We start from the raw sequence: 27,087 nt of genomic DNA, 5'->3' as shown, positions 1-27,087 counted from the left end.
GGAGATGGCAAGCCACTCCAGTGTTCTTGCCTGGAGAATCCCAGGGAAGGGGGCGCCTACTGGGCTGCCGTCTATGGGGTCGCACAGAGTTGGACACGACTGAAGCAACTTAGCAGCAGCAGCAGCAGCTGCTGAGGAAGGACTAAGACAAGAAATATGTAATCAGAAGCCATCACAATTACAAATGTAAATGAACAGGCAATTGGCGCTGACCTTTGTAGATTGTTAGAGGACTAATTAAGGCAAATCAGGAACTCTGTTCCAACAAAAAAACAAGACTGTAGACACCCTAAGAAGTACTCCTGTCCTCTTCATGTGGATGCAAAATGCAAGCGAATCAAACGGTGATCAAACTACATGTGCTTTACACTGACAAAAAGAAAACTGTCTCCATGAACAAAAGACAAGCCAGATTCACCCCTTGGTCTCCTGTGAGTAATTTTGCTAGTATCTCCGTCAACGAGCTCAGCCACTATTTGAGCTCTTGCCATGTGGCTGGCACTCTATTAGATTCCATACAAACAGATCCCACCCATGAAGCAGTCAGAAATGCCAATTACAAACTTTGCTTTGAATGGCTATTTTAAAAGCTGTAGAAAAAAAAAAAAGAACAGAATCAAAGTATACATCATTCAGCAAACTCCATTTTTCATTCAACAATATTATATTCTCTCTTCATGTCAATATATAATGAAGTCTCTTTAGCCTTGCATTGAAAAGCTTTCTAAAAAAGCACCCTGAAATTCATAATTCTCATCCCAGTAGTCCCTCATCAGGAAATGGATTTAAAACAGATAAAGTCATGTTTTCTCTATTCCTTCAAGAGTGCTCAAATTTTCAGTCACCCCAATTTGTTCAGATGCCCTTTACACATTTAACTTTTCTGGCAGAATTACTTTATCCCTATGCTTCCCCAAGCCTCATGGACAAGACATACAATCAAAAGGAAAAAGGAGAGAGAAAAAACTCTGGTGGTTTTACGAAAATAATACTTTAGAACTGCAGAACTGGTCACACCATATTTTAGTGTTAAAAGAAAAATTGTACTGAAATTGCGTATAATTTAGCTATTTACAAAAAAACCAAAACAAACAAAAAGAAAACAATGCTCTTAATACTCCGAGGGCAGCTTTATGCCAGTTTTGAAAAATCAAAACAAAAACAAATGACAAACTGGAAAACAGTGCATTTTCTTATTCTCTTAAATTGTACAAGTAGAACTCCCCGGAACTTGCTTCAAAAAAATCATCCATCGAGTGGAGCCGGTGAGTGTCTCAGTAAAGGCTGTCGTCTAAACCACATCGTCACTTGGCCAGCTCCCTGACCCCAGGAATTCACTACCTTGAGCGCCGAAGATGTGTCAGTGAAGGAGGCTGCCATCTTCTGCTCCAAGCAAAACACTCCCCTCAATTTTGAATGAGCACGCCATCTGCAAGCTGAGCCATCATCCGGTTGCCCTGAACGCATGAGCCGGCATCTAGAACAATGTATCCACACCAAGAGCTGAGAGACGGCATCAGCCGTGCCCCCAACTCAAAGTCTTGCCCAGAGTAGGTGCTCGATGAAGAGTCATGTCATTACTTATGTGCAACATTTGGAGGGCTACGTCCCCATGTGAGAAGTAGTTAAGGGCAGGGTAAGAGAAACAGGAGGAGGAAAACAGAGGAAGGCCGAGGGCAGAAGCACAAAGTGGCTCTTGTCTTCTGAAGCTCAGGGCACTGATAGAGCGAAATTAACCACAGTTTCACCCGGGAGCCAGAAATGCCTTTTTAATAAGCAAACAGGGAAGCTGATCCTACACATGATCCACCTACGGGTGCATTCCATCTTCCAAGGGCTTCTGGTTAACTAAGGGGAGGCAAAGAGCCGAAGCCAGCCACTGGGAGATATGACCCAGGTGCCGCTGCAGCAACGAGCTTTGTCTGCCTTTATCTGTGTGCATGTGGGAAGGAGTGGGAGTGAAACAGGAAGGCCAAATCCCAAAACCGTCGAGAGAATACTTGGTCCTGCAGAAAATACATTCAAGCCAAAATCAAAAGACCAGGTCACACACAAAAAATGTTGGGAAGGCACGAACCTTGGTAGTGTGGTCACCTTCTCTTCTGTGAGATGTACATTTCCAAGACATTCTTTTTTAAATGGGAAGGCTGTGTGTGTGTATGTGTTTCTAGCACAGAGGTGAGGGCGGCAAGCATAACCACAAAGACCATTGCACTTGGTAAAAAAAAAAAAAAGAAAACCAATACACTACGGGACTCACTGATGTAAGTAAGGGTGACGCTTGACCACAAGCAGGACTGTGTCGGGGAGGGTGGACTAGGTATTAGCATGTGGTCAGCAACCAAGACTCAGCCCTTTGGTGGAGCAGGGCAGGACCTCGATGCTTTAAGACTGGTCAGGAGGGCTCTCAAGGGGCTTAGGGAGCCAGTGGTGGGTATGAATCTTGGCCACTGCTACAAAATTCTGAAGGCAGAGGAGCTTCCACCATTTCTCCTTCTCTGCATTTCCATGTGGGACTGAGCTAACAAGTAAGGTTTGAAGAAGTGGCATTTCTGTCACCCTCAGGCGAGAAGCCACAGGAGAGTCCACTCCATCAGCCTCGGCAAGAGAAGCCCCGCCACTGCAGAAGGTGACAGGAGCTCCGAGCCCCTGGGCTCACGGAAGGGAAGGACGTTATTTCCGGTGGCTTTTGTATAAATCTCTCTGGTGTGTGGACAAGACAGGAGGAAAGGAAAGGAGAGAGAACACCGTCTTTTAACTAGGTGATGACAGAATGCCAGGAAGGAAAACCCTAGATAGCACCACTGTTTACACGCGGCTTAGAGTCAGAACGCAGGGCTCCCGACAGGTGCCCAAAGACAGCCCTGAGGCCTCCTCACACCACAAGGACGACCTTGCCAGCTGAGGATCAGTGCCCCAACCTTTATGTTCCAGAGGAGAGAAGTGGGAATTACAGGCACACCTCATGGATGTTGTGATAAATCGAGTATGACAACAAAGTGAGCTAACGTGATTTCTGTGGTTTCCCAGTGCGTATAAAAGTTACATTTACACTACATGGTAGTCTATTAAGGTCGGGGGAAAAAAAATAAAGTATCTTAACTATCTTAATAAAAATAAATAAAAAATAAATATCTTGATTAAAAAACACTTCAGTGCTTACAAATGTTGATCATCATCTGAGCCTTCAAGGGGTCGAAATATTTTCTGCTGGTGGAGGGCTTGAAGTAACGTGAGAATTACCAAAACACGACACAGAGACGCAAAGTGAGCAAATGCTGATTGGAAAATGATACCCACAGACTTGCTCCAAGTGGGGCAGCCACGAACCTTCCATCTGTAAAAGGATGATGCAGTGTCTCTGAGCGTGGCAGAACAAGGGACACCTGTTTTATGAAGTCTGTGTTTACAAAACCAGAAGATGATGACTTTCAGTGTCTTAATTCTACCAGGTCCATGCAGCCCTTCTCTTGAAGACATTCTTCCAAGAAGTTAATCAGTCTATCCCCAGTGCAAGGGAGGAGGATATGTTTTAAGATGAGTTTTCTTGATGGAGTTTCTAAAACAGAACTGAGTTACTGTTCATGTCAATACGAACATTACCTAGGAATTTATGCCTTTGTCATTAGTAAAGAGTATACATTTAACTAGAGCGCATGGGTGGAAGGGCAGTGCAGGGTGGGGAGGGAGGTGGGTGGAGAGTGAAAACATGACTCCAGGCCGAAGACAACACAAAAGGATTCTGAAATACAGAAAGGAAGTCTATCATCTAGATGAAAGTTGCTCATACACTTCGGAGAGGGAGGAAAAGAAAAAAAACACTAATACGCATTAAATGAGAGAAACCCAGAAGGCAATGGTGTAAGAACGCAATTCCACAGCAACTGCATAAATAGAAGTATTACATTATAAAACAGGGGACTGTTTGTTCCAGCTCATAGACCCCGGGTGAAATGGCAGCTGTACACTATTTAGTTTGGGGCACCTCATTAATAAAAAGGGAATTCTGAGCAGAGTGAAAGAAAGAATTGAGGGGCAAAAGGGACCAGCTTTTAGTGGAAGATTAAAACAATGACGTATGCAAAGCTGGTTAAAAAAAAATTAAACCCTGAAATAAATAGGTCTGAGTATAATGGTAGAGGAAGAAGAACCCCGTGAAATGATTTAACAGCAGAATAGAGAGACTGGCAGGACAAACAGGCCAAAATGCCATCGTGGGGAGCGGGGACCCCCACAGCCGGATGGCACAATGGTCCCAGTCTTGGGGCCCTGGCGTGTATGTGGGTGCTGGGTCCCATCCCAGGGCAGAACCATGGGGTCAGACATGAAACACAAGCCCCAGAGGTGGAGAATGATGAACTTTAAACAAAAGAGGCATCCATGATACATGCAGGAGGGCACAGTCCATCTTGCAGTGACCTGGGGGTGACAAAAATCACCCTGATCCCCACGCAGGACTTTCCCAAAGCGACAATTCAGGCTGACCGCGAGGAGGACTGGCCCCTCCTTTGTGATAACCCTACTCGAGCAGAGAGGAAACGGTCTCGAATTCTGGTGTATCCCATCATTGGGGGATCGAGCTCCACCCATACAGAACAAGGGGGAAGAGAAGCAGCTGGGTGATGGACACAGAAGCTGTGGGCAGAGAGGTCCATGGGGGCTCTGGAGCGATGCCTCCAGTAGGAAACGAAGCTGACAGATAAAGCGATACAGCAGAGCCTTCAGAGCAGAGAAAACGTCTACTCTGGCAGAGGGCTAGCCATGAATTAATCATAGGTACCTAGAAAACCAGAGAAAACAAAAAGTTGTACAAGAAGGTAAATGAAATTATAAAACTCTACATGGCTCAGCTGTGATTAATATTTATAGAGTTAGAATAATGAAAATACTGAATATAAATATGCCCCCAAATTATTATTTAATCATAACGGAAGACAGATCGGAGGGGAAGACAGAATGTGTTGAGGGGCTGGGGTGTGTGGGTACCGAGTCTGTGTGCAAGAGGGTGTGTACGGAGTGGAGGCAGGGTGGGAATGTGAGTTTGTGGATCGGGTGTGTGTGAGTAGGTATAAGTGTGTGGGCCTGCAGAATGGCGTACTAGTAAAATCCTTATTTTCCCATGTAGAAAGCCGACAGGTAATGTCTAACGCTTAGCCAAAAAAAGAGAAAATTTCAAACAACAGTAGTAGAGGCTATTAAGAAATATGGCCATGAATAACAAAAGGAACAATTAAACTTGAAAGCCAGGGCTCTGGGGAATGGCACTGGGGAGGGCTGTGCCATTTTTCACAGTAAGGTTTATATAACTTTTTGCCTTTAAAAACTGTAAAAATGTGCAATCTGATAACATTAGGATTAAAACCCCACACAGCCATGACAGCTCCATGGCTGACAGGGTGCTGCAGGCAACAGAGAGGCCAAAAGGCCCACCCGAGTCTGCAGCCTGGCCAGGTCGTGCGGCAACACGCCATCGGAATGAGCAAAGGGGTTTGTCTGCAGGAGAAGTCGTGAACCCGGGCCTGTGAAGTGGCCCCAGTGAGAAACCCAGGGAGCCGCCTGAAGGGCACGTGCCAAAGGCAGGAGAGCAAAGTTTCAAGAGGCCGGGAGCCAAGGGCCAGGCCTAGTGCCTGGCGATGCTGGCCTGTGGGGCAGACCAAGGACCACGAGCCAGGGAGGGGTGTGGAGGATGGTCCAGAGCAGCGGAAGAACAAGACAGAAACACGGCCAGGCAAGGGTGCTTCCAGAAGGCATTAGGCAGCAACCTCAAAGACCAAGCAAGAAGCCCAGCACGTGGCCACTGGGCTGGGTACATGCAAGGTCAACGGTTCCTTCTCAAGCACGGTTTGATGACGAGAGGAAACAGGCTCTGATAGTCTGATGGGAACTGGAGATGGACCAACACAGACTGTTCTTTCAAGATCTGAAGATTCTGTTGTAGACAGACAGTGGAACCCAGGATTAAGGGAGTGCTTTTGCTGTACGGTTTTTAAAGAGACAGGTGACTGTCCTATGCTCCCAAGTGGAAAGAAAGGGATTGGGAGGCTGAAAAAAGTAAGAGAGAGGGGACAGTCTAATGTACGAGGTTCCTGCAGGAGTAAGTCACATGGGAAAGACAGGAGAAAGGACTGCAGGCTAGAGGACAGGCGGGAAGCAGACATGGGGCAAGGGCTGCGGCAAGGTCCCCACACTCTCTGTGAAGAAAGGGGCAGCTCTGAGCCGGGAATAGCCGGGGCGCTCGGATACAGTCACGATGTTTTTAATAAGCACTCACTCTTCAATCACCTCTGAAGTTCATTCTTACAGACCAGACTCGAGGCCACAAACTGCCCAATCTCAATTCTGACCAAGACATACTTTAGCATTTTCTTTATGTCGATCTGAACCCAAAGACTGAATCTAGAATGCACGCTGGACGCACCTGGGGCTCTCCTGGGACAACACACGGTCTGTTGGCTTGCTCACTGGGCAGTGGCTTGTGACGTGCAAAGAAAAGTGGTGCTAAGTTCCTCTAAAAAAATTTAAAAGTAAGAGGAAAGTGACAGTCCCTGCGTGTCCCCCACGCCCAGAGCACAGCGGCCACCTGTGGCCCGCGAGACCACTCACCGGGGTCGGTGGAGGGGCACCTGCGGATGGTGAAGATCTGCCCCAGGTCCTCGTCCTCCTCGGGGAGGCCCTTCTGCAGCCGCTGCAGCTTGCGCAGGCTCTCGCTGCGCTGGTGTTTCATGGAGCGCACGTGCTGGATGAGGTTGAGCTTGGCCTTGGTGGAGTAGCTGCACAGGACGCAGTGGTAGTAGCAGCTCTCGCCCTCCACGCCACTCTCGTGCTGCTGCAGGTGCTGCGAGGGTGAGAGAGAGGGACGTGCCCTGGTCAGCCGCACCAAGCCCAGCTTTGCCGTGAGCCCGCCCGCCCTGCCGGCAGCCCCACAACCCCTTTCCGGGGTGACTCGGTTTTCCCAGGGGGCCCTTCCCCCAGCAGCTTGATGAGGACAGGGAGCAAGGTGACTCTTGTTCCTGCCTCCCCCAGGTGTGTCAGAGTGCTGAAAATGCTGATGGATCCGACAATCCCAGTGTAAAATTGGCTTCCTGGCACAATAATCCGAGGTTCCTCTTTCCGCTTATCTCCAAAGTGTTTGCTCTATGTGGACAGGGGTTGGCAAGCTATGGCCACAGGCCAAGTGTACCCTTCTGCCTGGTTCTGCAAACAGGGTCTTGGTGGAACACAGCCACAAACTGTGCATCATCAGTTTGTGCATCATCAATGGATGCTTTCTGAACACCAGATGGAGTTCAACAGTTGCAAAAGAGATTACATGGCCTGCAAAGCCCAAAATCTTATTATCTGGACCTTCATGGAAAAAGTGACGAGTGCCCGCTTTAAGGGATGGCCTACAGGGTGGTCACCTTACCTGCACAGAATCTTAGGTCAGTAAAGAAGCGCCAAAGCTGCTGTGTGGCTATTTCACAAGAAAGATGACTCAAGCTTTTGTATTTAGAACTGGTCTATTAGGAGAACCTGAAATTACGTTTTCCCCTAGATTAGGAAAAAAGGAAAAAGAAATTTGTCCAGACCAGTTCTCTCTCAACATCTCAATGTCATTTGGCTTAGAGCTCAGATGGTCAAAATTACACTCTGGGCTGTGTTTGTGTGGATACAGAACTTTGATTCCAGAACATGGAAGCCCAGGCGTCAGTACGAAGCAGACACGACAGGGATAAAAGTATGGTACACAAACCAGAGGAGGCCATGGGGTTAGCAGAACCCAGACTTCTGCATCTTGAAGAAGACTTGTATCGAAGCACAATATTCACATCCTTTGGGGTCCCTGTGAGAACACATGGAAAGCTACGGACCCTTTTTATTAAGAATTAGAGAACTGACATGCTCCTGGTATAGAAAGGCCACTTTCTTCATTTCAAATGACTCATTTTAGGCGAAGAGGGAATTTTTCTATTGGGTACACATAAAGCAGGAAAAAAAAAAAATCCCAAGAAGTTTTAAGTGGTTGACTCAAGGTAACACAGCTAGTTAATGGGAGAAAGAGAACTAGAATCTGGCAGCATCTGCCCCCAGTATCCTTCTGGAGGAGTAAACTGACATCATGGATTTTATGGGCTCATGTTACCACATGTCCTTCCCTCTTTCTCCTCACCCCAACTCCCACCTCCAGTCCCCCGAGCCTGGCCCAAGGAACCACAATAAAGCCTTGGGGCTGCTCTGTGCTGCTCATCTCCTTTCTGACCACACTTGTTCTATTTGACGCCCATGCCCGGTAACCATCTCTGGTCCTGCTTGGACCTCTGTCCTGTCCTGATTATACCGTGGGACACTCAGGAAGCGCAGAAGTCAATGTCCTGCACTCTGCTCAATGCTAACAAGAGCGGCCCAGCTGTTCCTACTGGATGACACAGCTTTGAGGCTCATGTGTTCACATGCACACATCCTACGTTCACAGAAAAAGTGTGAACATCCCAGAAGCAGGTCTGGACCTCATTGGAAGAGGAAATATGAATGCACCAACAGAGGGCTGAAGAAGGGGAGGGGGCGCAGGCCCTCGACCATGTAAGCTGGCCACACGACGTTAACTTTTGCTCTGAGGCCAACCTGCAGGCAACACAGTGAAGGGCTTCACAGGTATCAGCAGAGAACAATCCCTTCTTTCCCAGAAATGGGTGATTTAACACACTCAAGTACAGAGCCTTGGAGCAAAACGATATGTCTTCCCCTGGCCCTGCCTCCAGTAAGAGCTGGCCTACAGAAATCACCACCAGAAAGAGACTGAATAACAAGCAAGCTCAATGTTAACTGTCAGAGTATAACCACCAAAACACAAAGCTACTTTTCTTGAAATAAATTTGAGCTGTTTCTTTTTTTTTTTTTTTAATGGTTTCTCTTCAGTTTGCCCCCTCTGACTTAAGTCTCCTTGCCAAGGATGGAAAGCTCCAAAGCTACATTTTTTGGAGGGTGGAACTCTGGGGAGAGAGACTGACGGGCTAGATGATTCTCCCCAAATTCTCCATGCTGCTGCTAAGTCGCTTCAGTCGTGTCCGACTCTATGCGACCCCATAGACGGCAGCCAACCGGGCTCCGCCGTCCCTGGGATTCTCCAGGCAAGAACACTGGAGCGGGTTGCCATTTCCTTCTCCAATGCATGCAAGTGAAAAGTGAAAGTAAAGTCGCTCAGTCGTGTCTGACTCTTCGAGACCCCATGGACTGCAGCCTACCAGGCTCCTCCGTCCATGGGATTTTCCAGGCAAGAGTACTGGAGTGGGTTGCCATTGCCTTCTCCAAATTCTCCATAGGGACCCCCGAAAGCCAAAAATGGAACCCGGGTATTCCCGGAAGCAAGCGTTAGGGTTGGGACTGAGGAACAGGGAACTCATACAGGAGCCAGGAATGGCCACCTTGGATCACTAAGACCCAACAAATTACATTTATTAAAGTTTCAACAAAAACTGAATGAAAGGTAACAGGAAAATAACTGTGGAATTCAAAGCGATAAGTCCTATCAAGGGATTCTGGTGGTATTGTAAAATACGAAATCACAGAAAAGATCACTGAAGCCTTAACCCCGAATTCCCATTACCTTCCCATGAAACAGGATTTCCTGGCAGTAAGGCTCTGAATCTTAAACATGAAATTTTAATATGGATGTGAGGGTTCTTTTCCAAATGTCTGGGGTTTTTAGTCTCTGAGCCAGAAGAGAGGATAGCACGGCCAGAAAGAGTTGGATGGGAGCTGAGATATGAGATGTCTTTCATCCTCAGACTCAGGGGCTCTTGGGTGACAGGGCTGTATAAATCCTCATCTGAAATAAACATCACACTGGGGACTCCTGCTGGAAAAATAACTGATACAACGATGATGCCCCTACACCACCACACTTGACTCCTGGTAGTCACTGGTAATCTCTGCTGCCACCAGGAATCCTTTTGGTCTATGTGAGAACCATTTTGGAAAGAAAATGGGTGCCTAATGCAAATGGTAGAGACAAGAATAAAAACAAAAAATGTGGAAAACAGAGCCATGGCCTCTCCGAGCCCGGTGTAGCGGACAGTTAGGGTCCCCTCTCAGACTTGCACAGAAGCTTAATTCAAAATTCCAAGCTTGCTTGCGCACTCCAACTTCACTCTCCAAGACATACACATAGAAATCCAGAATAAACGATTTTTCCATTCCTAGGAAACACCTGCTCATAAAGGTTATACCCCAACCCAAACTTCCACTCACAACTGTAGTCTCTGGGGGTCCTCCTGCACATGAGAGCTCCTGTTCTCACCACATCTTACAGGCTCCCACTTGGGCAGTTTTCAGGCTGTCCAACGTGGAGCAAACGGGGGTCCAAAGCCAGCAACAGGGCCTTGACTTCTCTGCACCATCTGGTCCCTTCCCAGGCCTTCGGTGGGCCCAGGCCCTGACCCTGGAGGCCGAGCACGCTCTCCCTCCCATGATGCGCTGGCCCATCTCCGGAATTCCACCCTGGGAACCTGCCTAGTAAGAAGCAGCAGGAGAGGGCAGGACTGGAGAGACTGACTCCACAGAGCCAGCCCGTCACCCCAGAAATGCTTTCCCTGCAGGAGAGAGTAGATGTTTTCATCTGGAGAAGGAGGGAGAATGATTTGTTCCTGACCCAGCTAATTAGGATACCCTCAGTTGGGATCACAATGTATTTAATTAAATTCACTGTAATATATGAAGAATCCACCGAGGCACAAACCCCAGTGGAACACTCAGTGAAGGGGCTGCCTCCTCTCAGTTCCTGCTCTTCTCGGCAGGCAGGAAATTCTTCTCCCACACAGATACTGGACTCCCCCAAGCCTCTCCCCCTCCATCACAGAGCTCGCCCACCCTTAGGTAGGAGAACCCACGTCTTGTTCGGCTGTTTCCATTTATTTCTTTACTTTGTGCTCAAGATTCTGAAGTCTATGCTCAAGATTTCTTTATGCTCACCTCTAGCGGGTCAGTTGTGCAGTCTGAAAAAGAAAACAGGGGACTTTCCTGGTGGTCCGCTGGTTAAGAATCTGCATTCCAAGGCAGGGAATATGCGGGTTCCATCCCTGGTTGGGGAACGAAGATCCTACATGCCACAGGACAACTAAGCCCATGCATCACGACTGCTGAGTCTGTGCGCCTCACCTAGAGAGCCTGCACGCCCCAAGTAGGGAAGAAACCCACACTCCGCAATGAGAGGCCCCACACGCCGAAATGAAGATCCCGCGTGCTGCAACTAAGGCCTGATGCAGCCATAAATAACTAAAGGTTTTTAAAAATACAAAATAAAGAATAAGAAAACAGAACAATAACTTCAACTGTGGCCAGTGTGCTATAAGACACGTGTGCTACATGTGGACCCAAAGAAAAATGGTCACTGAGCCCACTGGGCAGGGTTTGGTTCGATGCTAGATGTCAACAACACATGAAAACACACACTATGTAAACACACACACACACACACACACACACAAAGACACACAGACTACGCCCCACCCACGGGCCTGACCCTGCAGTGCTGGTGGTAACCTGGCAGACAGGCCACGAGATATGAGGAGGGCAACCTTCTGGCGTGAATACCATCGTGAGAACACTTCCTCCGGTGGCACAGGAAAACCAGTGGATCACTCAAGAAAAACCAATCAGTGAGTAATGAAGAAGCAGGACCAATAGTCAAGGAAGGGCGACTGACTCAGGTAAAGGAAGAGCAGAAACCAAGGTCCAGTCCAGCACTCCGTCCAGCCAGCCTCTCCTACAACCTTGAATCCTGAACCGCCGAGGGCTTCCCTGATTTCCCCGGTCTTACTCTCTGGTTTTAAAAGTGCCTGCAAGGGCTTCCCTGGCAATCCAGTGGTTGGGACTTCTGCCTTCTAATGCAGGGGGTGCCGGTTCCATCCTTGGACAGGGAGCTAGGATCTCACATGCCTCATGACCAAAAATCCATAACATAAACAATGGAAGCAATACGGTAACAAATTCAGTGCAGACTTTGAAAAACGGAACACGTCAAAAAAAAAAAAAAAAACTTTTTAAAAAAAGTGCCTGCAAAACCCTGGCTTATAGGAACTGCAAGTGTGCAGTTGTTCTCACTGAAAGAAAGTTCTACACGTGGCAACAGGATTTACTTCCTGAAAGCACAAAGAAGTACAAGGACCCACAAAAAGGAAATAAGTACCCGGTCTGACTCATAAATGGAAGCAGGGAAAGAACTCTGCAAACTCCAACTTCTCCAAATGACCACGGTGCAGCAGAAAACAGATGGCCCTCAGCACGTAGGCGCTGGACTGGCACACGCTGCGTGAGCAGCACCTGCGCTGGAAATGAGCGAGGGGGCTGCCTCGTGCTGACCAGGGACCCTGTCCTGTCCACCTGTCCAATCCTGTTGGAGCACTTATATTTTATCAATAAAATGCTGGGCTGGGTTTAGCTGGCAGGTGACACTCCCGTGCCCCTGACCTGGAGATGTCCAGGGTCCCCTGTCTTTGCTTCTGGGTCTGGTTCTGGGGGAAGAACTTGGAAAAGACAAGACTTCAATACAGTAAAAGGCATCTCGGATAACGAGCCTGGCACGTGAGGGCGGGTATGAAAAGGAAATGAATAATTTAAAAAGAAAGGAAAGGAGCCGGCTGGCATTATTTGTGGGATTTCACCCCATTAGTATGTTGGACTCGTCCACCCTGGCCAGCGACTGAAAGTCAAAGAGATGAGAAGAGGGCTCTTGTTAGAAAATAATTCATCGCAAAAATCAAAAAAATGTGTTCCTGTTACTTGTTTCCCAGGAAAACTAACCAACTTCTGTCAGAGACCATCGATTTCTATAAATCTGGAGGGGCCCCGGCTCCCTCCTCCTCCCCAACAAGAGGAAACTTCTAACATCTGGTTCTTCATGCATGGAATGCAAAATATTGATCAGGTTTTGTCAAAGCCTCCCCTTTAAAGTAGAAATGGACAAAGTACACTCTGACACACGCACACACACTCTCACACACGGAAACACACAGGATTCACGAAGGAGGCTTCCTCGGGGAATAATACCTGTTATGAGGAACACACAAAGGCCCACCCCTGCTCACCACGCTCTCCCACGGATACAGCGCAACCGCACCCGGAGGGCAGATCAAACGCTGAAGCTCCGTGATGGGTAAAGCGGCTCCCAGGGAGCCACCCCTCCTGGGGCACGTGGGCGACCCTGGGGGAGACCCACGCCTAGGGGGGAGGGCCCCACAGCCCACACACGGAAGGCCTTGGTGGAAGAGGCCGCTGTCCCATCAGGCCTCTGGAGGAGAAAACTGTTAACCAGAGCAAGCCAGGGGCTCAGGGAGAGGGCTGCAGAAGTCTCCCCAACACCTCCGGTGAGACGGGACAGGAAGATGAAGGTCCGGAGTGAGACCGCTAATTACCCACTAAAACGGAATAAGGAAGACGTGAGGGGGGTTAATTCACCATCGTAACCCTACATGGCAGGTACTGCTGAGGACGCGCCTTCACACACTTCATTTTCCCATTACAGCCCGAGGTGTTTGGCTCCTGGCCTTGGAGAAACCCAAAGCTTCGAGAGGTCACGTGACTCCTCCCCCCGACCCATGAGTTCCCACAGAGTGTGGACAAAACAGGACTGGAACCTGGGGCTGCAGGCCGGGTCCATGGTCGTTCAGCGACGCTGTACTGACTGCAGGGGGCTGTCATGGGGCCCGAGATGCCCCAGACCCAGGTATTCACCTTGAACATCTAAAGAGGAAACTGTTTCAGGTGTAACTCAACCTGGAAGAGGGGTGGTTAATTTTTTAATCAGGGGTGGTGTTACCGTTCCAGATTTAATGTCGCATTCTTAGGAAGGCTTCCGGAAGGTCAACCTAAATATATATGTATTTTCTGTTTCATGTTGGCTTTTCACCCACTCAAGCCCTCGACCTTGGCACATGTTAATTTAGTCCTATTTCACTGCAGGAGCCCAGCAGACAACGTTAAAATATAAGCCCCGACCACAATTTACAAGAGAAAGTGAAAGGAAGTAAAAAAACGTTCCCTTAGATCAATCTCTGACCTATTTTCTGGTTTCTAGGCCAGACTCCTCACGTCCTGGAACAAGCCCTGACTGTTCGCTCTCGGCATCCGAGTTCCAAGGCTGGAGTTCTGGCTTTCCAACCCTGGATCTCTTGGCTCGCAAGAATGACATCTCCTCATTCAAAAGTCTCAAGAAGATGAATGGTCCTTAGAGAGAAGCACAATAAATTTTAGAAGTAAAATAAGCACGAATCTGCAACCATTGAGAGGGTGTATCAGACTCGGCTTTGAGTCTTTTCTAGAAAAAATCCAAATGTGGGCTCTTATGGAATGCTGGTACTAACAGATTTCGTTTCCCTCTGTTGGGAAAACTCCAGAGAGGGGCGTGGTGTAACCACACAGAGACGAACCTTCTCAGGGTATGCAGGCATCTTTCCTAAAGGAGGGGGCCCATCAGAGCACAGGGTCTCAAGCAAGATAAGGGCTAGTTTCCACGCTGGTCAAGTGAGCATGTACATCAGCTGGGAAGCCAAGGGAAATACATGGTGAGGAAAAGAGTCGGTCCCCAGGCTAACACCAACCTGACCATTCTCCAGGGACGAGCCCAGGCTCCTCGAGTCCGAAGGTCACCCCTTCGTTAAGACAGGGCATGGGGAACGGTGACTTTCTTCATTTGTGAAGATACGCTTCCTCCCTGGAGCGACTCTTCAGCTCCCACGGGTTTAAGTCCCCACAAGAAACAAAGGCCGCCGTATTCGTGCTACTCAAGCTGGTCCCCATTCAACTCCAGGTCACACTGCTGCCATAACGGTGGTTTATGAAGCACTCTGGATTAAGGCAGGCCGGGGAAAACCCTCCCTCTGTGCTACTCTGGGCAAGACATACACATGGGTTGGGGCTCGGTTTCCTCGTCTGCAATACAGGGCCCCTCTCACAGCACCAGTGGGAGGGGTCAGTGGGATAATTCATACAAAGGTGCTTAACATGGCACCTGTTCTATGGTTTGCCTTCATAATTAATAAGGTTATTATTATTACTATCATTACTTTTCAAGCTGGTTAGGCTTTTGGGATTAGGGATAGGAATGAATGTTACTGAATTTACCTATTTGACATTTCCCTCCTCAGGCCCAGTCTGTCCTGCCCCCTCCCTGGGAACCGCCACCCCACACCCCCAGTCCCAGAGCAGGATTGCTTGTTGACAGTAAAGAAATTTTGATGTGCAGAAATTATGAAACAGAGGGAAAACTGCACATGCACGGGACTCACTTCTTCCTTACAAGAGGCCCTTAATTATTTTTTTTAAGTCATTTGCCCATAGTCACACAGCTGGTGTGGCAGAGTCAGGACCCTCGCCCCAGGCCCAGGCCCTTGCTCCAGAACCACATCTGTTTCCCGGATCTCTCTGTCTGTCGGCGCCCAAATAGTGAAAAATCAGAAACCTTGTTCTTTAGCACATCTGCCAACACCCCAGGTGAGGACCAGGGAAGAAGAACTGAGCTGAAACAGACACATCCCTGGTTTCCCAAATCCACGCTGAAGGATTTGCTTATTTGTATCTCCAATCCCATGACAGTCAACAGAGCAGAAAGAAAAAAAAAAAAAAGAAATACTTGTCTGGTGGTCAAAACAGGTGCGTTACTTCATCTGTGAAACACAGACGTTTATACTTGCCCTGTCTTCCTCGGAGGCAATTTGGAAACTACGTGAGCAAACAAATGTGAAAAAGATTCAGAAGGTGGGAAGGATTGCCCAAACGTCTGGCACAGGCCTCATCTTTCTACCTCGAGCCTGGACGGCGCTTCCTCACCTGGCTGGCAGGCACACACCACGGGCTCAGCAGTTAAAGACACAGACACGTCCCCGCGCTGCAGTCCTCTGGCTTGAGCGTGCCTCAGAAGCACCTGGGGCGGGAGGTGGGGTGTCCCGCTGCAGAGCGTTGGGGCCCGCCCTGAGGGTTTCTAATTCCCCAGGTCCGGGTTCGGGGTAGGGAGGGAGAATTCCTGACCGTCTCCCTGATGCTGGTGGTCTGGGATCACACTCCTGAGAACAGCTGCTTGGGACAGCGACTGCCACGGAGGAGAGACCCAAGTTGGAACCCCTGAAGGTATTTCCTTCTAAGAAGGAAAACTGCCCAGGCCTAAAATCTCCGCATCACCCACCCTTTCCCAAAGAGCATTTCAGATGCTAGCAAACTGCACTCGATAAATCACGCAGTGCCAGCACTCAAGAATTCACCTCTTTAATGAAAAAGGCCCACGGAAGCAGCTGCCTGCTACCGGCCAGCTCCAGATACTTTATAAAAGTCGGAATTGGCTCCATTCATCTTCCTCTCCCCTTTCACACCTGCAGTCTCAAATTTCCTGGGGCTGGGGCTGAAAGCGTGCCTCTTGATGGCGAGGCATGAGGCATCACTTTTTCCTCGTGAGCTCGGCACCCCACTGAGCACACCTGTCCAGATGTCTTGCTGGAACCCAGCCCACCAGAGTTTCCACCAAATATGAGAAAAACAAAATGGTCTTTAAAATTCCTCCCGTGCTCTTGAACTTTCCAGCTGCTGCTGCTGGGAGTCTGAGTGTGGTGCTCCAACCTGGAGGCACCTCTCGAGCTCCCAGCATCTGTTGACCAACACCCTCACCACCCTCGTTATGAGAGGGGTCAGTGAGCACGTGCAGGGCTTTCTTCCTCAGAAGTGGGGCTGGGGTGGGGGGGCGCTTCATTTTTTATTTCATTTTTTTCCCCTCGAATCAGAAAATGGGAAAATGACTGCATGGAAGAGAAAAATTCCCTTGACACAAATGCCTTTCATGTCGCTCCTTCTGGGTGCTAAGACGTTTCACCCTTTCTCCTTAAATTCTGTGGATTTTGTTGATGGCCGAGGAGGAGAAGTTACACTTGTGGGAAGGGGACAAGGGACTGAGAGAGTGGAAAGAGAGAAGTGCTTCTTTGAGGAAGCGGAGTCGAGAGAGCAGGAGACAGCTGGCAAGAGGGGACACAGGTCTGTGAAAGATGACACGTGTGCTTCTCTGCCCTGCCTTTGGGTCCCCCCATAAACAGCCCCGACAAACACCCTGCACACTAGGTTTTGCTCTCCTTCCCCCGCTTTTTAAGTCTCATTAAAAGCCGATATTGTTCGGCCTCAAGATGGAGAGCTCCGCATGGATTTTACTGAACGTTAAATCAACCAGCAAGCGTAGCCAGCAAACTCTGTGGCACTTTAACTTTAAATAATGCAATAATTATTGAATTTCCTTTTTATAACTGAAGTGCTGGAATGTAAACAATGGAGCTGTAATTGCAGGAAGGGGGGATCAATAGAGGCAATCGTTTTCAGCCATGTTAATTGTAAATACAATTGCTCCAAGATGTCAGACTTGTTCTTCTTGCTCCCAGAATCATCCTAACGGATGACAGAGTCCAACTTTCCCATTACAGCTGTTCGTTTCTTTAAGAGGTTCTCAATCAGGTCTGATCAATCTGTCAAGATAATGCATGGAGTAAGTAAGACTCTTCCAAACACAGGCTCCCAATCAATAGCCTGGACCAGCTTAATGAGGTGGGGCTAAGGCCCAGAGGGAGGCAACGGCCCCCAGCTTGCGCCTAGGTTTGGCAGGCTGGCTTCCTCGCCTGGCCTTGGTAAACAGATCAGCCCTTAATGAGGACATTAGTTATGCATGCTTCAGCAAGCAGCAAGGCACCCGTCCCTGGGGACAGACGGACAGAAAACAAAATAGATTAACAGAAAACAATATGGTGCCAAATTGGGTCCAACTGAAGACCTTTCCCTCCTTCTCCTGCGCTCCTTAATTGTCCAGCAGAGTGGAGGACGCCAATTAATCATTCCAATGGGCATGAGCTCAAGGACGGGGAGCATCCGTTGAGAGCTGGAAGATCTCCGGGTGTCTGCTGGCCTCCCTGGGGCTGTCGCTCTTAGCGTCCGCATCCCCAGCATGACATCTCTGGGGTACAAGAGGGGCCTCTCGCAGAAGGAGACAAGGGAGACCACACTGGGAGGCCATGGACCCAAGCCAGATGAGAACAAGTCTGGTACTCTTCACAGCTGCCGTCAGTTTTTGAGATTGAGTCTTGGTCCTGGGAATGGGTGAGCCCTCATAGACGGGGAGGAAGTCAAGAGTCTAGAATCCCACTTCACCCATCCCAGCACCTATGCCATTTGCACAGGCATCACAGGAGTCTGGATTTCCATGAGATAACCTGGAGGGCTCTTGGGGAGTCTGGAGAGCCGTCTTACCTCCCTCGGAGGCCGCCGTGTGTGCGTGTGCACACCTGTTCTTGCTGTGACTGGCCAGGAAGACAGACTGCTGGGAAGTCCTCCAGAAAGGACCATGTTCCCAGGTGGCACTGGTGGTAAAGCCCCCGAACCCCCCTGCCAGTGCAGGTGACATAAGAGACACGGGCTCGATCCCTGGGTCGGGAAGATTCCTGAAGGAGGGCACGGCAACTCATCCCAGTATTCTTGCCTGGAGAATCCCACAGACAGAGGAGCCTAGTGGGCTATGGTCCATGGGGTCACAAAAAGTCAGACACGACTGAGATCCAATAAGGGGATGAAGGTCCAAGCAGGGATGAGCAAGAAAAAAAAAGAAAATAAATATACAGCTGGAGAGATCAGAGCCCTCCTCTGCGCAAAGGCCACAACTTATCTGAAGCCCTTCCCAGCTCCCAGCTCCACGCCTCCTTCCTCTGGGCCCGCAAAGCCCGCTGTAGCAGCATCCACTCTGGACTTATCTGTGCTTCAAACCACCTCCAACTCCTCTGCCACACCATGGACCGCACCTCACAGATGGGGAGAACTTTCAATCCTGGTTCAGGGCACAGCTCCTAGCCCACAGTAGGGACTGAAAGATGGCTGGCTGGAAGTCTGAATAAACTGAGACACTCCTCTAATGCTCTCCTGCTGCTCTTGGTCCTCGGCTGTCACTCCAGACCAAGCTGGCCGCATCCGATTCCCTCCTCCATCTCAGATGTCCAGCCTCCACCCCACGCCACACCCCACACACCATGAGACGCCTGGCTGTTCCCACCTTACCCACCAGCCCTGGCCTTTCTGGTCTTGGTCCATCTCCTGCTTGGAGACCCTCCCCAAACCACCCTCCACCTGCTGACAAGCTGCACGGCAGCTAGGGCAGGCGAGGGGCACCCTTCACACCTGGGCCAGAACCCCATCTCCCTGCCTCTGGGATGTCAGAGCCAGGTGGTCCCACCCGCGCCCACCACGTGTCATTCTTTTCAGCAAATGCTGCACTGGACTCCCACGTGGGAGTCTGCAGTCCAGGTGAGATGCCAGGGCTGAGGAATAAATACGTTCGCTAACATACACCGTTTGTTTAAATAAGATTTGGGGAGCTGGAGATAATTATTTTAAATGGCTGTGTTTAGTGACTTCATTATTTCAGCCTATGGATCGCAGAAGTGCTGTCCTTTTCCCAACAAACCAGCCAAATGCTCCCCAGCCAGAGGCCAGCTCGGTCACTGTCATTCCACCCTCTGCTTCGTATACGCCCTCTGCTGTGTTCACCTGGCTTTAGCATGGCCATCCTCTTTCGCTACTAGACTGACAAAGGGCTGTGAGACTTGGGGATACTAAAAGCAGCCAGAACACCCGGCCAATCACAGAGACGGGGGCGCAGAGCACACAGAACAGACGCCTCTGCAGGCCAAGTAACTCGGCCGAGACGGCTGCAAGGATGAGTACAGGTGTCGACGGCATCTTTGTAGGTGAAAACAGCTTAGTACACAGGTTAGTTCTAACAGAAAATGTCCGCAAGCCAACGGAGTGACATGACAGTGCTCGGACTTCTGGAAGGAGGTGGCCGCGTGGGAACCCCCACCCCACGCCTGACAGAGCAACTCGACTGTCTCCAGATTCGAAGCACCAGGATGAGGATGTGTTCATTTGATCACAAACGCACACATACATCTTTACTTTCTTCCCGAGTTTCCTGTCCTCCTATATGCTGAGACCCGCTGCTATCCGGACCCCGAGGAACTGGTTATATGTTACACTTTCATCAGTTTTCAAGTTCTGAGACCTTTGAGGGAGGAACCATTCTCCATCTGGGCTCAGACGCTGAATACCTGGATGTGCCCCCCTCCCTTTCCAGTTTATGCCCGAGCTCCAGGCTCCTCAGCCTTCTGACTGGCTGGCCCCGCTTACAGCAGACCCTTCCCAGGGTGACTTGGTCCAGAGATACCATACCTCCTGGCTCCGCTCTCAACCTCCCAACAGAATGTAGCTGTGAGGCCGGTCAGTGAGTTATATTTTTCAAAACATATTTCTAAATGGTGAAATACAGGGAGGGTTTTCGCCAACCAGCCCACATTGACCAAAACATCCCTTCCTCATTTTCAGCAAGTTCACTCTGGCCAGCAGGGCCAAGAGCCAGTGTGAGGTGGGTGGGACCCACAGGAGAAGGTCTGCTGGGGGCATGGGTAGTTTCATTCCGGACAGATTACGGTTCACAAAACCTGCCGGAGAACTGCGAGGGAGCTTCTGCAGTAAAATCCAAGTTTCAGAAAACTGCATCTATAAAACTGGCAACTGGGGAAATTTCCTTGAGCAAAATGATGGGGTGTAAGGGGCAGGGGGCAGGGGGTGTTGGGGGAATGTTGAAGAAGGCAGGACTAGGGAGAGGATGGCTGAGATCCTGCCAGCCCTGGGGCACCAGGGCGCTCTGATGCACACTACACATTAGTAGGGACTGTGCGACCGGGGCACGGTGACGTGCGGACACAGACCAGTGTGCGGTTGCTTCCTGGGGCCCCAGTATAAGGATGTGGCTGGTCACTCCCCACACCTCAACGTGCTGGGTGGCAGCTGTGTGGAATCTCAGATCCAGGAGTCTGCTCTGTATTAATATAGACTATAGATCATTCTTTTAAAGGCTGAAAGTATTAAAATAAATATTTTTCAATGACCTTTCCAGATGACTCTGCAATAACATGAGGCCAGAGGAACCAACAGCCAGTCTGGTTTCTGGTGACACATATGTTTACAGTGGGGGTCTTTCTGCCAGCTTTGGACCCATTCATTCCCCATCTGTCTATCTACATTCCTGCTTCCCGTTTCCTCACACAACAATCAGAGGTACTATTCATCTTCTCTAATCACTGTCTCCATCATTCTCTGTACATGAGAAAGGTCCTCCGTTAGAGCATCTTCTCACCTTCTCTGCTGCACCACCCCCTTCTCCAGCCAGTTCTGCTGTCTCCTGAACTTGATCCCTCAATGGCCTCATGTGTGTGCAGGCGAGTGTGTGTGTGTATGAGAGAGACAGAGAGAGATACTGGCTCACACCACTCCCTTCCGTGCATACTTCCCTCCCAGCTCCAGCTCGTGTGTGTGTGTGTGTGTGTGTACACGCGCGCGTGTGTGAGAGAGAGAGATACTGGCTCATGCCACTCCCTCCCGTGCATACTTCCCTCCCAGCTTAGCCAAATCCTGCTCCCCTTTCTGAGTATCACACCTCTGCCCCTATTTCGCAGTCCACCATGATTCTTTCTCCTCTGACCTCAAAGCCTCCACCTCACAGCACATCTTTTCCCACTGAGACCCTGAAAGCCAGTTACCAGCTTTACGTCTGTGGCATATTCCCCACAAGACTGGAAGGCTCCTGAAGGCAGGGACCATGTGCCTTCCTGTGGACGCATGTCATTCAGGTCATTCTGCAACAAGAACACAGGCTTGGGAGCTGGGGGCCGTGCTGGGGAGTGGGGCTCAGATGCCGAGCTCTCTCCTCAGGTTGTCAAATGGAATAAGGCCATCATTCGACACAGGGCCATGAGGATCCAGAAAGTAAATCAATAGGAATATACTTCATAAATAGTCAGGCAAAGTTAAAAGAAAAAACATTTCTGGGTGACGAGAATCAGTTGGAGGGGGGCATGTGAAGACTTGGGAAGCCTTCCCCCTCATCCGATTTCACTGGGTTCCTAAGTCTAGACAGAGACGAATTAATTACTGGATCACCCGCTCACTCACCTCGCTAATGAAATCGTCGGCCTTGCTGGGCAGGAGCCGGTGAGGAGGACCGGCTAGCCCCTGGGCGTGAGTCCCACTGGTGCCAGCTTCATTTCCCAGCGCCAACATGACTCACGAGATGACACAAATTGCCAGTGGGCTTTCTCATTATGTGACCTTCAGCAAGCCACCCTTTCCCGCTCCGGTGATAAAATCTGGATGGCGACGTGAAGAACCTACTTCACGGCATTACAGTGAGGAATGATGGTGGCGCACAGCTTGTAATGACCGGGAAGCACTCTGTCTTTGTGGACAGCTAGATTACTTAACGTTTAGAATAATACTGCCTGTTTCAGGTTGAGAAGGCATTCAGATTTTAGCTGAGCTGAAGGCTGAACATGTTCACTAATGAGCAGTGTCCTTCCCATAGAAACACCGAAAGCTACTCAGTCCACTGAATAAAATGACTAGCAGTACATTAGCGAGAAGCTGATGCAGGCTTAGCTACCACGAAACCAGGGCCACTGCATCCAGCATCTGATACGCAACTTCCTGAGATCACAGAAATAAACCAGAGCAGACCGAACTGACAACTGCATTTTTAAGGATGAACAGGGATAAAACAATTTCTTAATCCACAAGTTCCCCAGAATTTATAAAAAAATACAACTTCTTAAAAGACATATTTTTATCATGTAGATCAGCTGTCAGCCAATTTTTTTCTGTAAATATCTGGACAGTAAACATTTTAGGCTGAGGGCCATCTGGTCTCTGTCATCACTGCCTAACTCGGCCACCAAAGCACAAAAGCAGTGACGGACTGTGTTCCAATAAAACTTTATTTATAAAAACAAGTAACTGGCTGGATTTGTCCATCTAGTAGCCATGTGCTAACCTCTGATGTAACACTTTGTGAAAGCTTTACCCAATCATTCAGAATATCAATGAAGAGAGGTCATGTGTACAGAGTCATGTGTACACACACACACACTTTTTTAAGCAAAATAAGTTCTTTCCAACTCGTCAAACCCCAGTAAGAGCCAGACATGCAAACTTGTTATAAAAGTAAGCTGTTTCAAAGTGAAGGTCAACAGTAATTCAAGTACCATTTAACTTGGAATTATGAAGTCACTCCAGAACAATTCATCCTTGTTTTCAGACATCTGAACGTAAGAACATGTGTGTAAACGTGCTCTGCAGTTGGCAGTACCTGTTCTCAAGTTCCACATGTCAGTCTATAGCCACTGTGAACAACACCACACAACAGTTAAGGTTATACATTTATTCAGAACTAAACAATACCTGTAACTGATTCAAATTTTAACCAACCTAATGATGGAATTACTAATGACAATTAAAAAAAAAAAGTAGGCATCCTCTGTGCCCTTTAGCAGCTGAAAACAACCTGTGTTTAAAGAGCCCAGGGAGCAAAACGAAAAGGTGAAAGGTCACGATCGTCCCTGTGTATCTTCCTGCACACCACACTTCTGTTTCCTAAGCATCTCTTAAAAGGAGAATGCCAGCAATGATCTTGACATCCAACAATGAGTAATCAGGAAGTCTGGATTTAGAGGAATAAAATATTTAAACATTCTCTCAATAACACCATCCATGTTTATCTAGCCTTGCACAGACTTCAAAGGGCTTGGTCCTTCATTAGCTCAACTGGTTCTCACAACTACCTTGTGAAATAAGGGACATACAGATGCCTTTCTTCACTGTCTCATGGACAGAGGAGAGCATTAGGTCAAAGATGAGAAACTGGCCATAACTGAGGAGACTGTGGGTATGACCTTCAAAACTCCGAGTTTTAAAAAATTCTTAACTTCAGGACTAACACATTATGATCGGCAACTCTGTTGTACAACCAAGACTTACAGACTGTGTTTCACAGTTATCTGGGTAAGATCGGGCAGGCGTTCTCCAGCCAGCACTAGCACCCACAGAAGATGCCTGCACGGCTCCTGCAGGCTCTTGGGTTTGTCTCTGCCACTTAAATGAGAATGGGGCTTGTATGCGGGGGGCCACGCAAGTTGACCCCCAGTCTTCTCATCCTGGATCTGCACTGGTGGTGCCACACTGCGCTACGCTGTGAATAACCCAGTGCAAAGATCCCCTGAAAACCAGTGCCTCTACTGGGAGCACTGGACTGAAAAAGCCAAAGGCAGAAAGCTAAGCTGCACCACGCTCGGGCGAGAAGGGTGTGCAGGATGAAAGTGGCTTCATGAGGGAAGCCAACTTAATTCTGCCACTGGAGTTAATATTTGTTAATTGGTAGGAAAAGGTAAAATTAATGAGGACATTAACATAGCTATTTAAAAACAGCTCCATGTTCCTCCCATTGTAACACATGGAACTATCAGGAAGTAATTGAGGGAAAAGGACACTGTCAATTCTCAATTATCTGCATGAATGAAGCGCTCAGTGACACGGATAATCCAAGTCATTTACATTTGGATTTAGAAAGTAACATCTTTTTCCCTTGGAAAACTTACCTTCCTAATTACAGCTTGCCGAATGTGATGGAGAAATCAGTTCACCTTCTCTGCCAGAGAAGAAAGTTGTTGGGGAGGGTATAGAAACTGCCAGGAATTTCAGAGCTGCCACAGATAACCCAAGGCAGATTAAAACAGAAGTACCCAGTGCTGGTCCAATGTTGCAACCATTAGCCACCTGTGATGATGTATGTCTGAACTAACTTAAATACAATTTGAAGTTCTACTCCTCAGCCATGCAGGCTGCGTGTCAAGTGCTCACAGCCACTTGTGGCCAGTGGCTACCATGTGGTAGCAAATACAGAACATGTCCATCATCGGGGAAAGTTTCAGAGACAGTACTGAACTTTAGGGTGAGGACAACCTCTTTACTTTCTGGATCAAGTATAAAGTTGGGGGCAGGGAGATGCTCTGCTGCCACTTTTATAGAAAACAAAAGGGAACTGTAATTCTTGACTCTCTCAGCCAGTTTAATTTCAGGCCCGGTAATGTAGACTCTGTCCAGGGAATAGCACACACAAAAATAAGCATTCCATTCTAAGTAAAATGAGGCTTTTTAATTAACACAGCAGAAAAACGGGTGGATAAAAGGTGAGGCAGAAGAGCCCGGTTTTGGGCAAATTTTGGACATCTGTACTGCACCCAGTGTGGCCACAGGGCTGAAGGTAAACAAGAGGGAGCTGGCACCCCCGAGGGGCCCGCCCGGGGAGGTGGCTGCTCAGGTGCCACTCGGGAGCCGTGTCGGGCCTGGTGTCACTTCACATCCTCATTAATTATCTTGAAAGGAGAGGGTTAGTAAACAGCAAGTTAATTAAATTCTCAGATGATGCTAATTCGGGAGGCTTTCTCAAGACTGGCAAGGGCAGAGGCAATATAAATGGGACCTGGATGGGTTAGAAGTCGGAGTGGAAAATAAAATTAAGCGCTGGCTAAACAAACGCCGCTTTAAATAAATCTTTCAGAAGAGCCAAAATGTGCCCGAAAAGGAATCTGGAAAATAGTTGTACTAAAATGAAAAGGTTTCCAACAGTCTAAGGCATATAAGCAGAATGGGAGCTTTTTTTTTTTAAAGGCTTTTTTTACGATTTTTAATGCAAACATTTACATGCCCTTGGGATTCCCTCGTGGCTCAGCTGGTAAAGAATCTGCTTGCAATATGGGAGACGTGGGTTTGATCCCTGGGTTGGGAAGATGCCCCGGAGAAGGGAACAGCTATCCACTCCAGTATTCTGGCCTGAAGAATTCCACGGACTGTACAGTACATGGGGTCACAAAGGGTGGGACACGACTGAGTGACTTTGACTTGACTTTACACGCCCTCAGGAGGAGGTCTATAGGAGGAGCACACCTGTTCACCGTCACTGCCCTTGAGAGGCGTGGAGACAGAACAAGGGGCAGTGCAGGGCTTTCCGCTCTTACTTCATATTCTTTACAACTCAAGACATTTTTCAAACAAGCAGGTAGGATGAGTTGAGGTTTTTTTTTTAACTTGTTGTTGTTGTTGTTTTTAAGTTTCTTAGTTTGAAATAACTTTAGATGTACAAAAGAACAGCAGAGATGTGGTACAGCGTTCCCACGTGTTCTCACCCAGCCTCTCCTGCTGTTAATGTCCTGCCTCTTAACATCCGGGACATTTGTCAAAACCAAGAAACAGACGTGAGCTCAAAGCTGTTACTGAAGAACAGACTTTGCACATTTATGGTATTTCCCACTCATGCCCGTTCTCTGTGCCAGGATCCAAAGCAGGATGCCACCCAGCATTTAGATGTTACGTCTCCAATCCCTGCCGCTTCCTCCCTATGTCTCTGGTGATTTCATCACTTTTGGAGAGAACTGGTCAGGTGTCTGTAGAGCTTCCCTCAATTCTGATTGGTCAGATGTTTTCTTACAGTCTGACTGAGGTTACTGCATCACTTCCGGGGAACATGACGTCAACATGACTGACTATTCACCGGTCAGGGTTAACTTTCATCACTCAGAGAGGGTGGTCCTGCCAGGCTGCCTGACTGGCAAGTTATTCTCTTTTCCTTTCCATGCTTGATTCATCAGAAGTGAGTCACTAAATTCAGCCCATGGTCAAGAGGAAGGGAATGAAGCTCCACCTTCTGGTTACTATGTTGTTAAATAAAATTTAAGAATTTTTCTAATTTTTAGAAAATTAAAAATTTCTCTTCATTTAAAAAGAAGTATCTAAGGACGATGTCTATCTAGAAAGTTAGAATTGTTGTCTTCCTGTTGAATACTTAGATTCTCAACAACACAAACGAACATACGCCCACAGCTGCAGAGCCCTCATCCCGTGCCAGGCAGTCCCCTGACCACTTAGACATATTAACTCATTTAATCCTTAAAACAGCCTGATGAAAGTGGGACTGTGACATTATATTAATCGACCCCAAGTTACAAGTGGAGAAAGGTGGCACAATCGCTTGCTCGTGTGAACACAGTTATTAAATGGTGGGGTGGGATTTGAACTCAAGCCTCCTGGCTCTAGAGGTCATGCAGTCTAGAGAGCTCTCTGTAATCCTGCTTCTCAACATACAATTCCACAAGTTCAGGACAGTCAAATGGGTAGCAAAGTGTAATTCACAAAGAAAAGCGACCCGGGGCAGGATGTCTA

The 27,087-nt window shown here is 48.5% G+C and overlaps 1 protein-coding gene across 5 annotated transcripts in view; it reads right to left on the bottom strand.

The window, feature by feature from the left end:
- Positions 1-27,087, bottom strand: part of ZFHX3 (zinc finger homeobox 3) — a 251,101-nt gene that overhangs the window by 91,105 nt on the left and 132,909 nt on the right. For all 5 annotated transcript variants that reach the window (XM_061387768.1, XM_061387770.1, XM_061387771.1 and 2 more), the window contains one exon: positions 6,604-6,835. In XM_061387768.1, the coding sequence (XP_061243752.1) occupies positions 6,604-6,835 (232 nt within the window). The remainder of the gene's footprint in view (positions 1-6,603; positions 6,836-27,087) is intronic.

This window comes from Bos javanicus, chromosome 18 (genome assembly GCF_032452875.1).
Source record: "Bos javanicus breed banteng chromosome 18, ARS-OSU_banteng_1.0, whole genome shotgun sequence".
Classification (NCBI taxonomy): Eukaryota; Metazoa; Chordata; class Mammalia; order Artiodactyla; family Bovidae; genus Bos; species Bos javanicus.
This window is presented reverse-complemented; position numbering and strand designations above follow the sequence as displayed.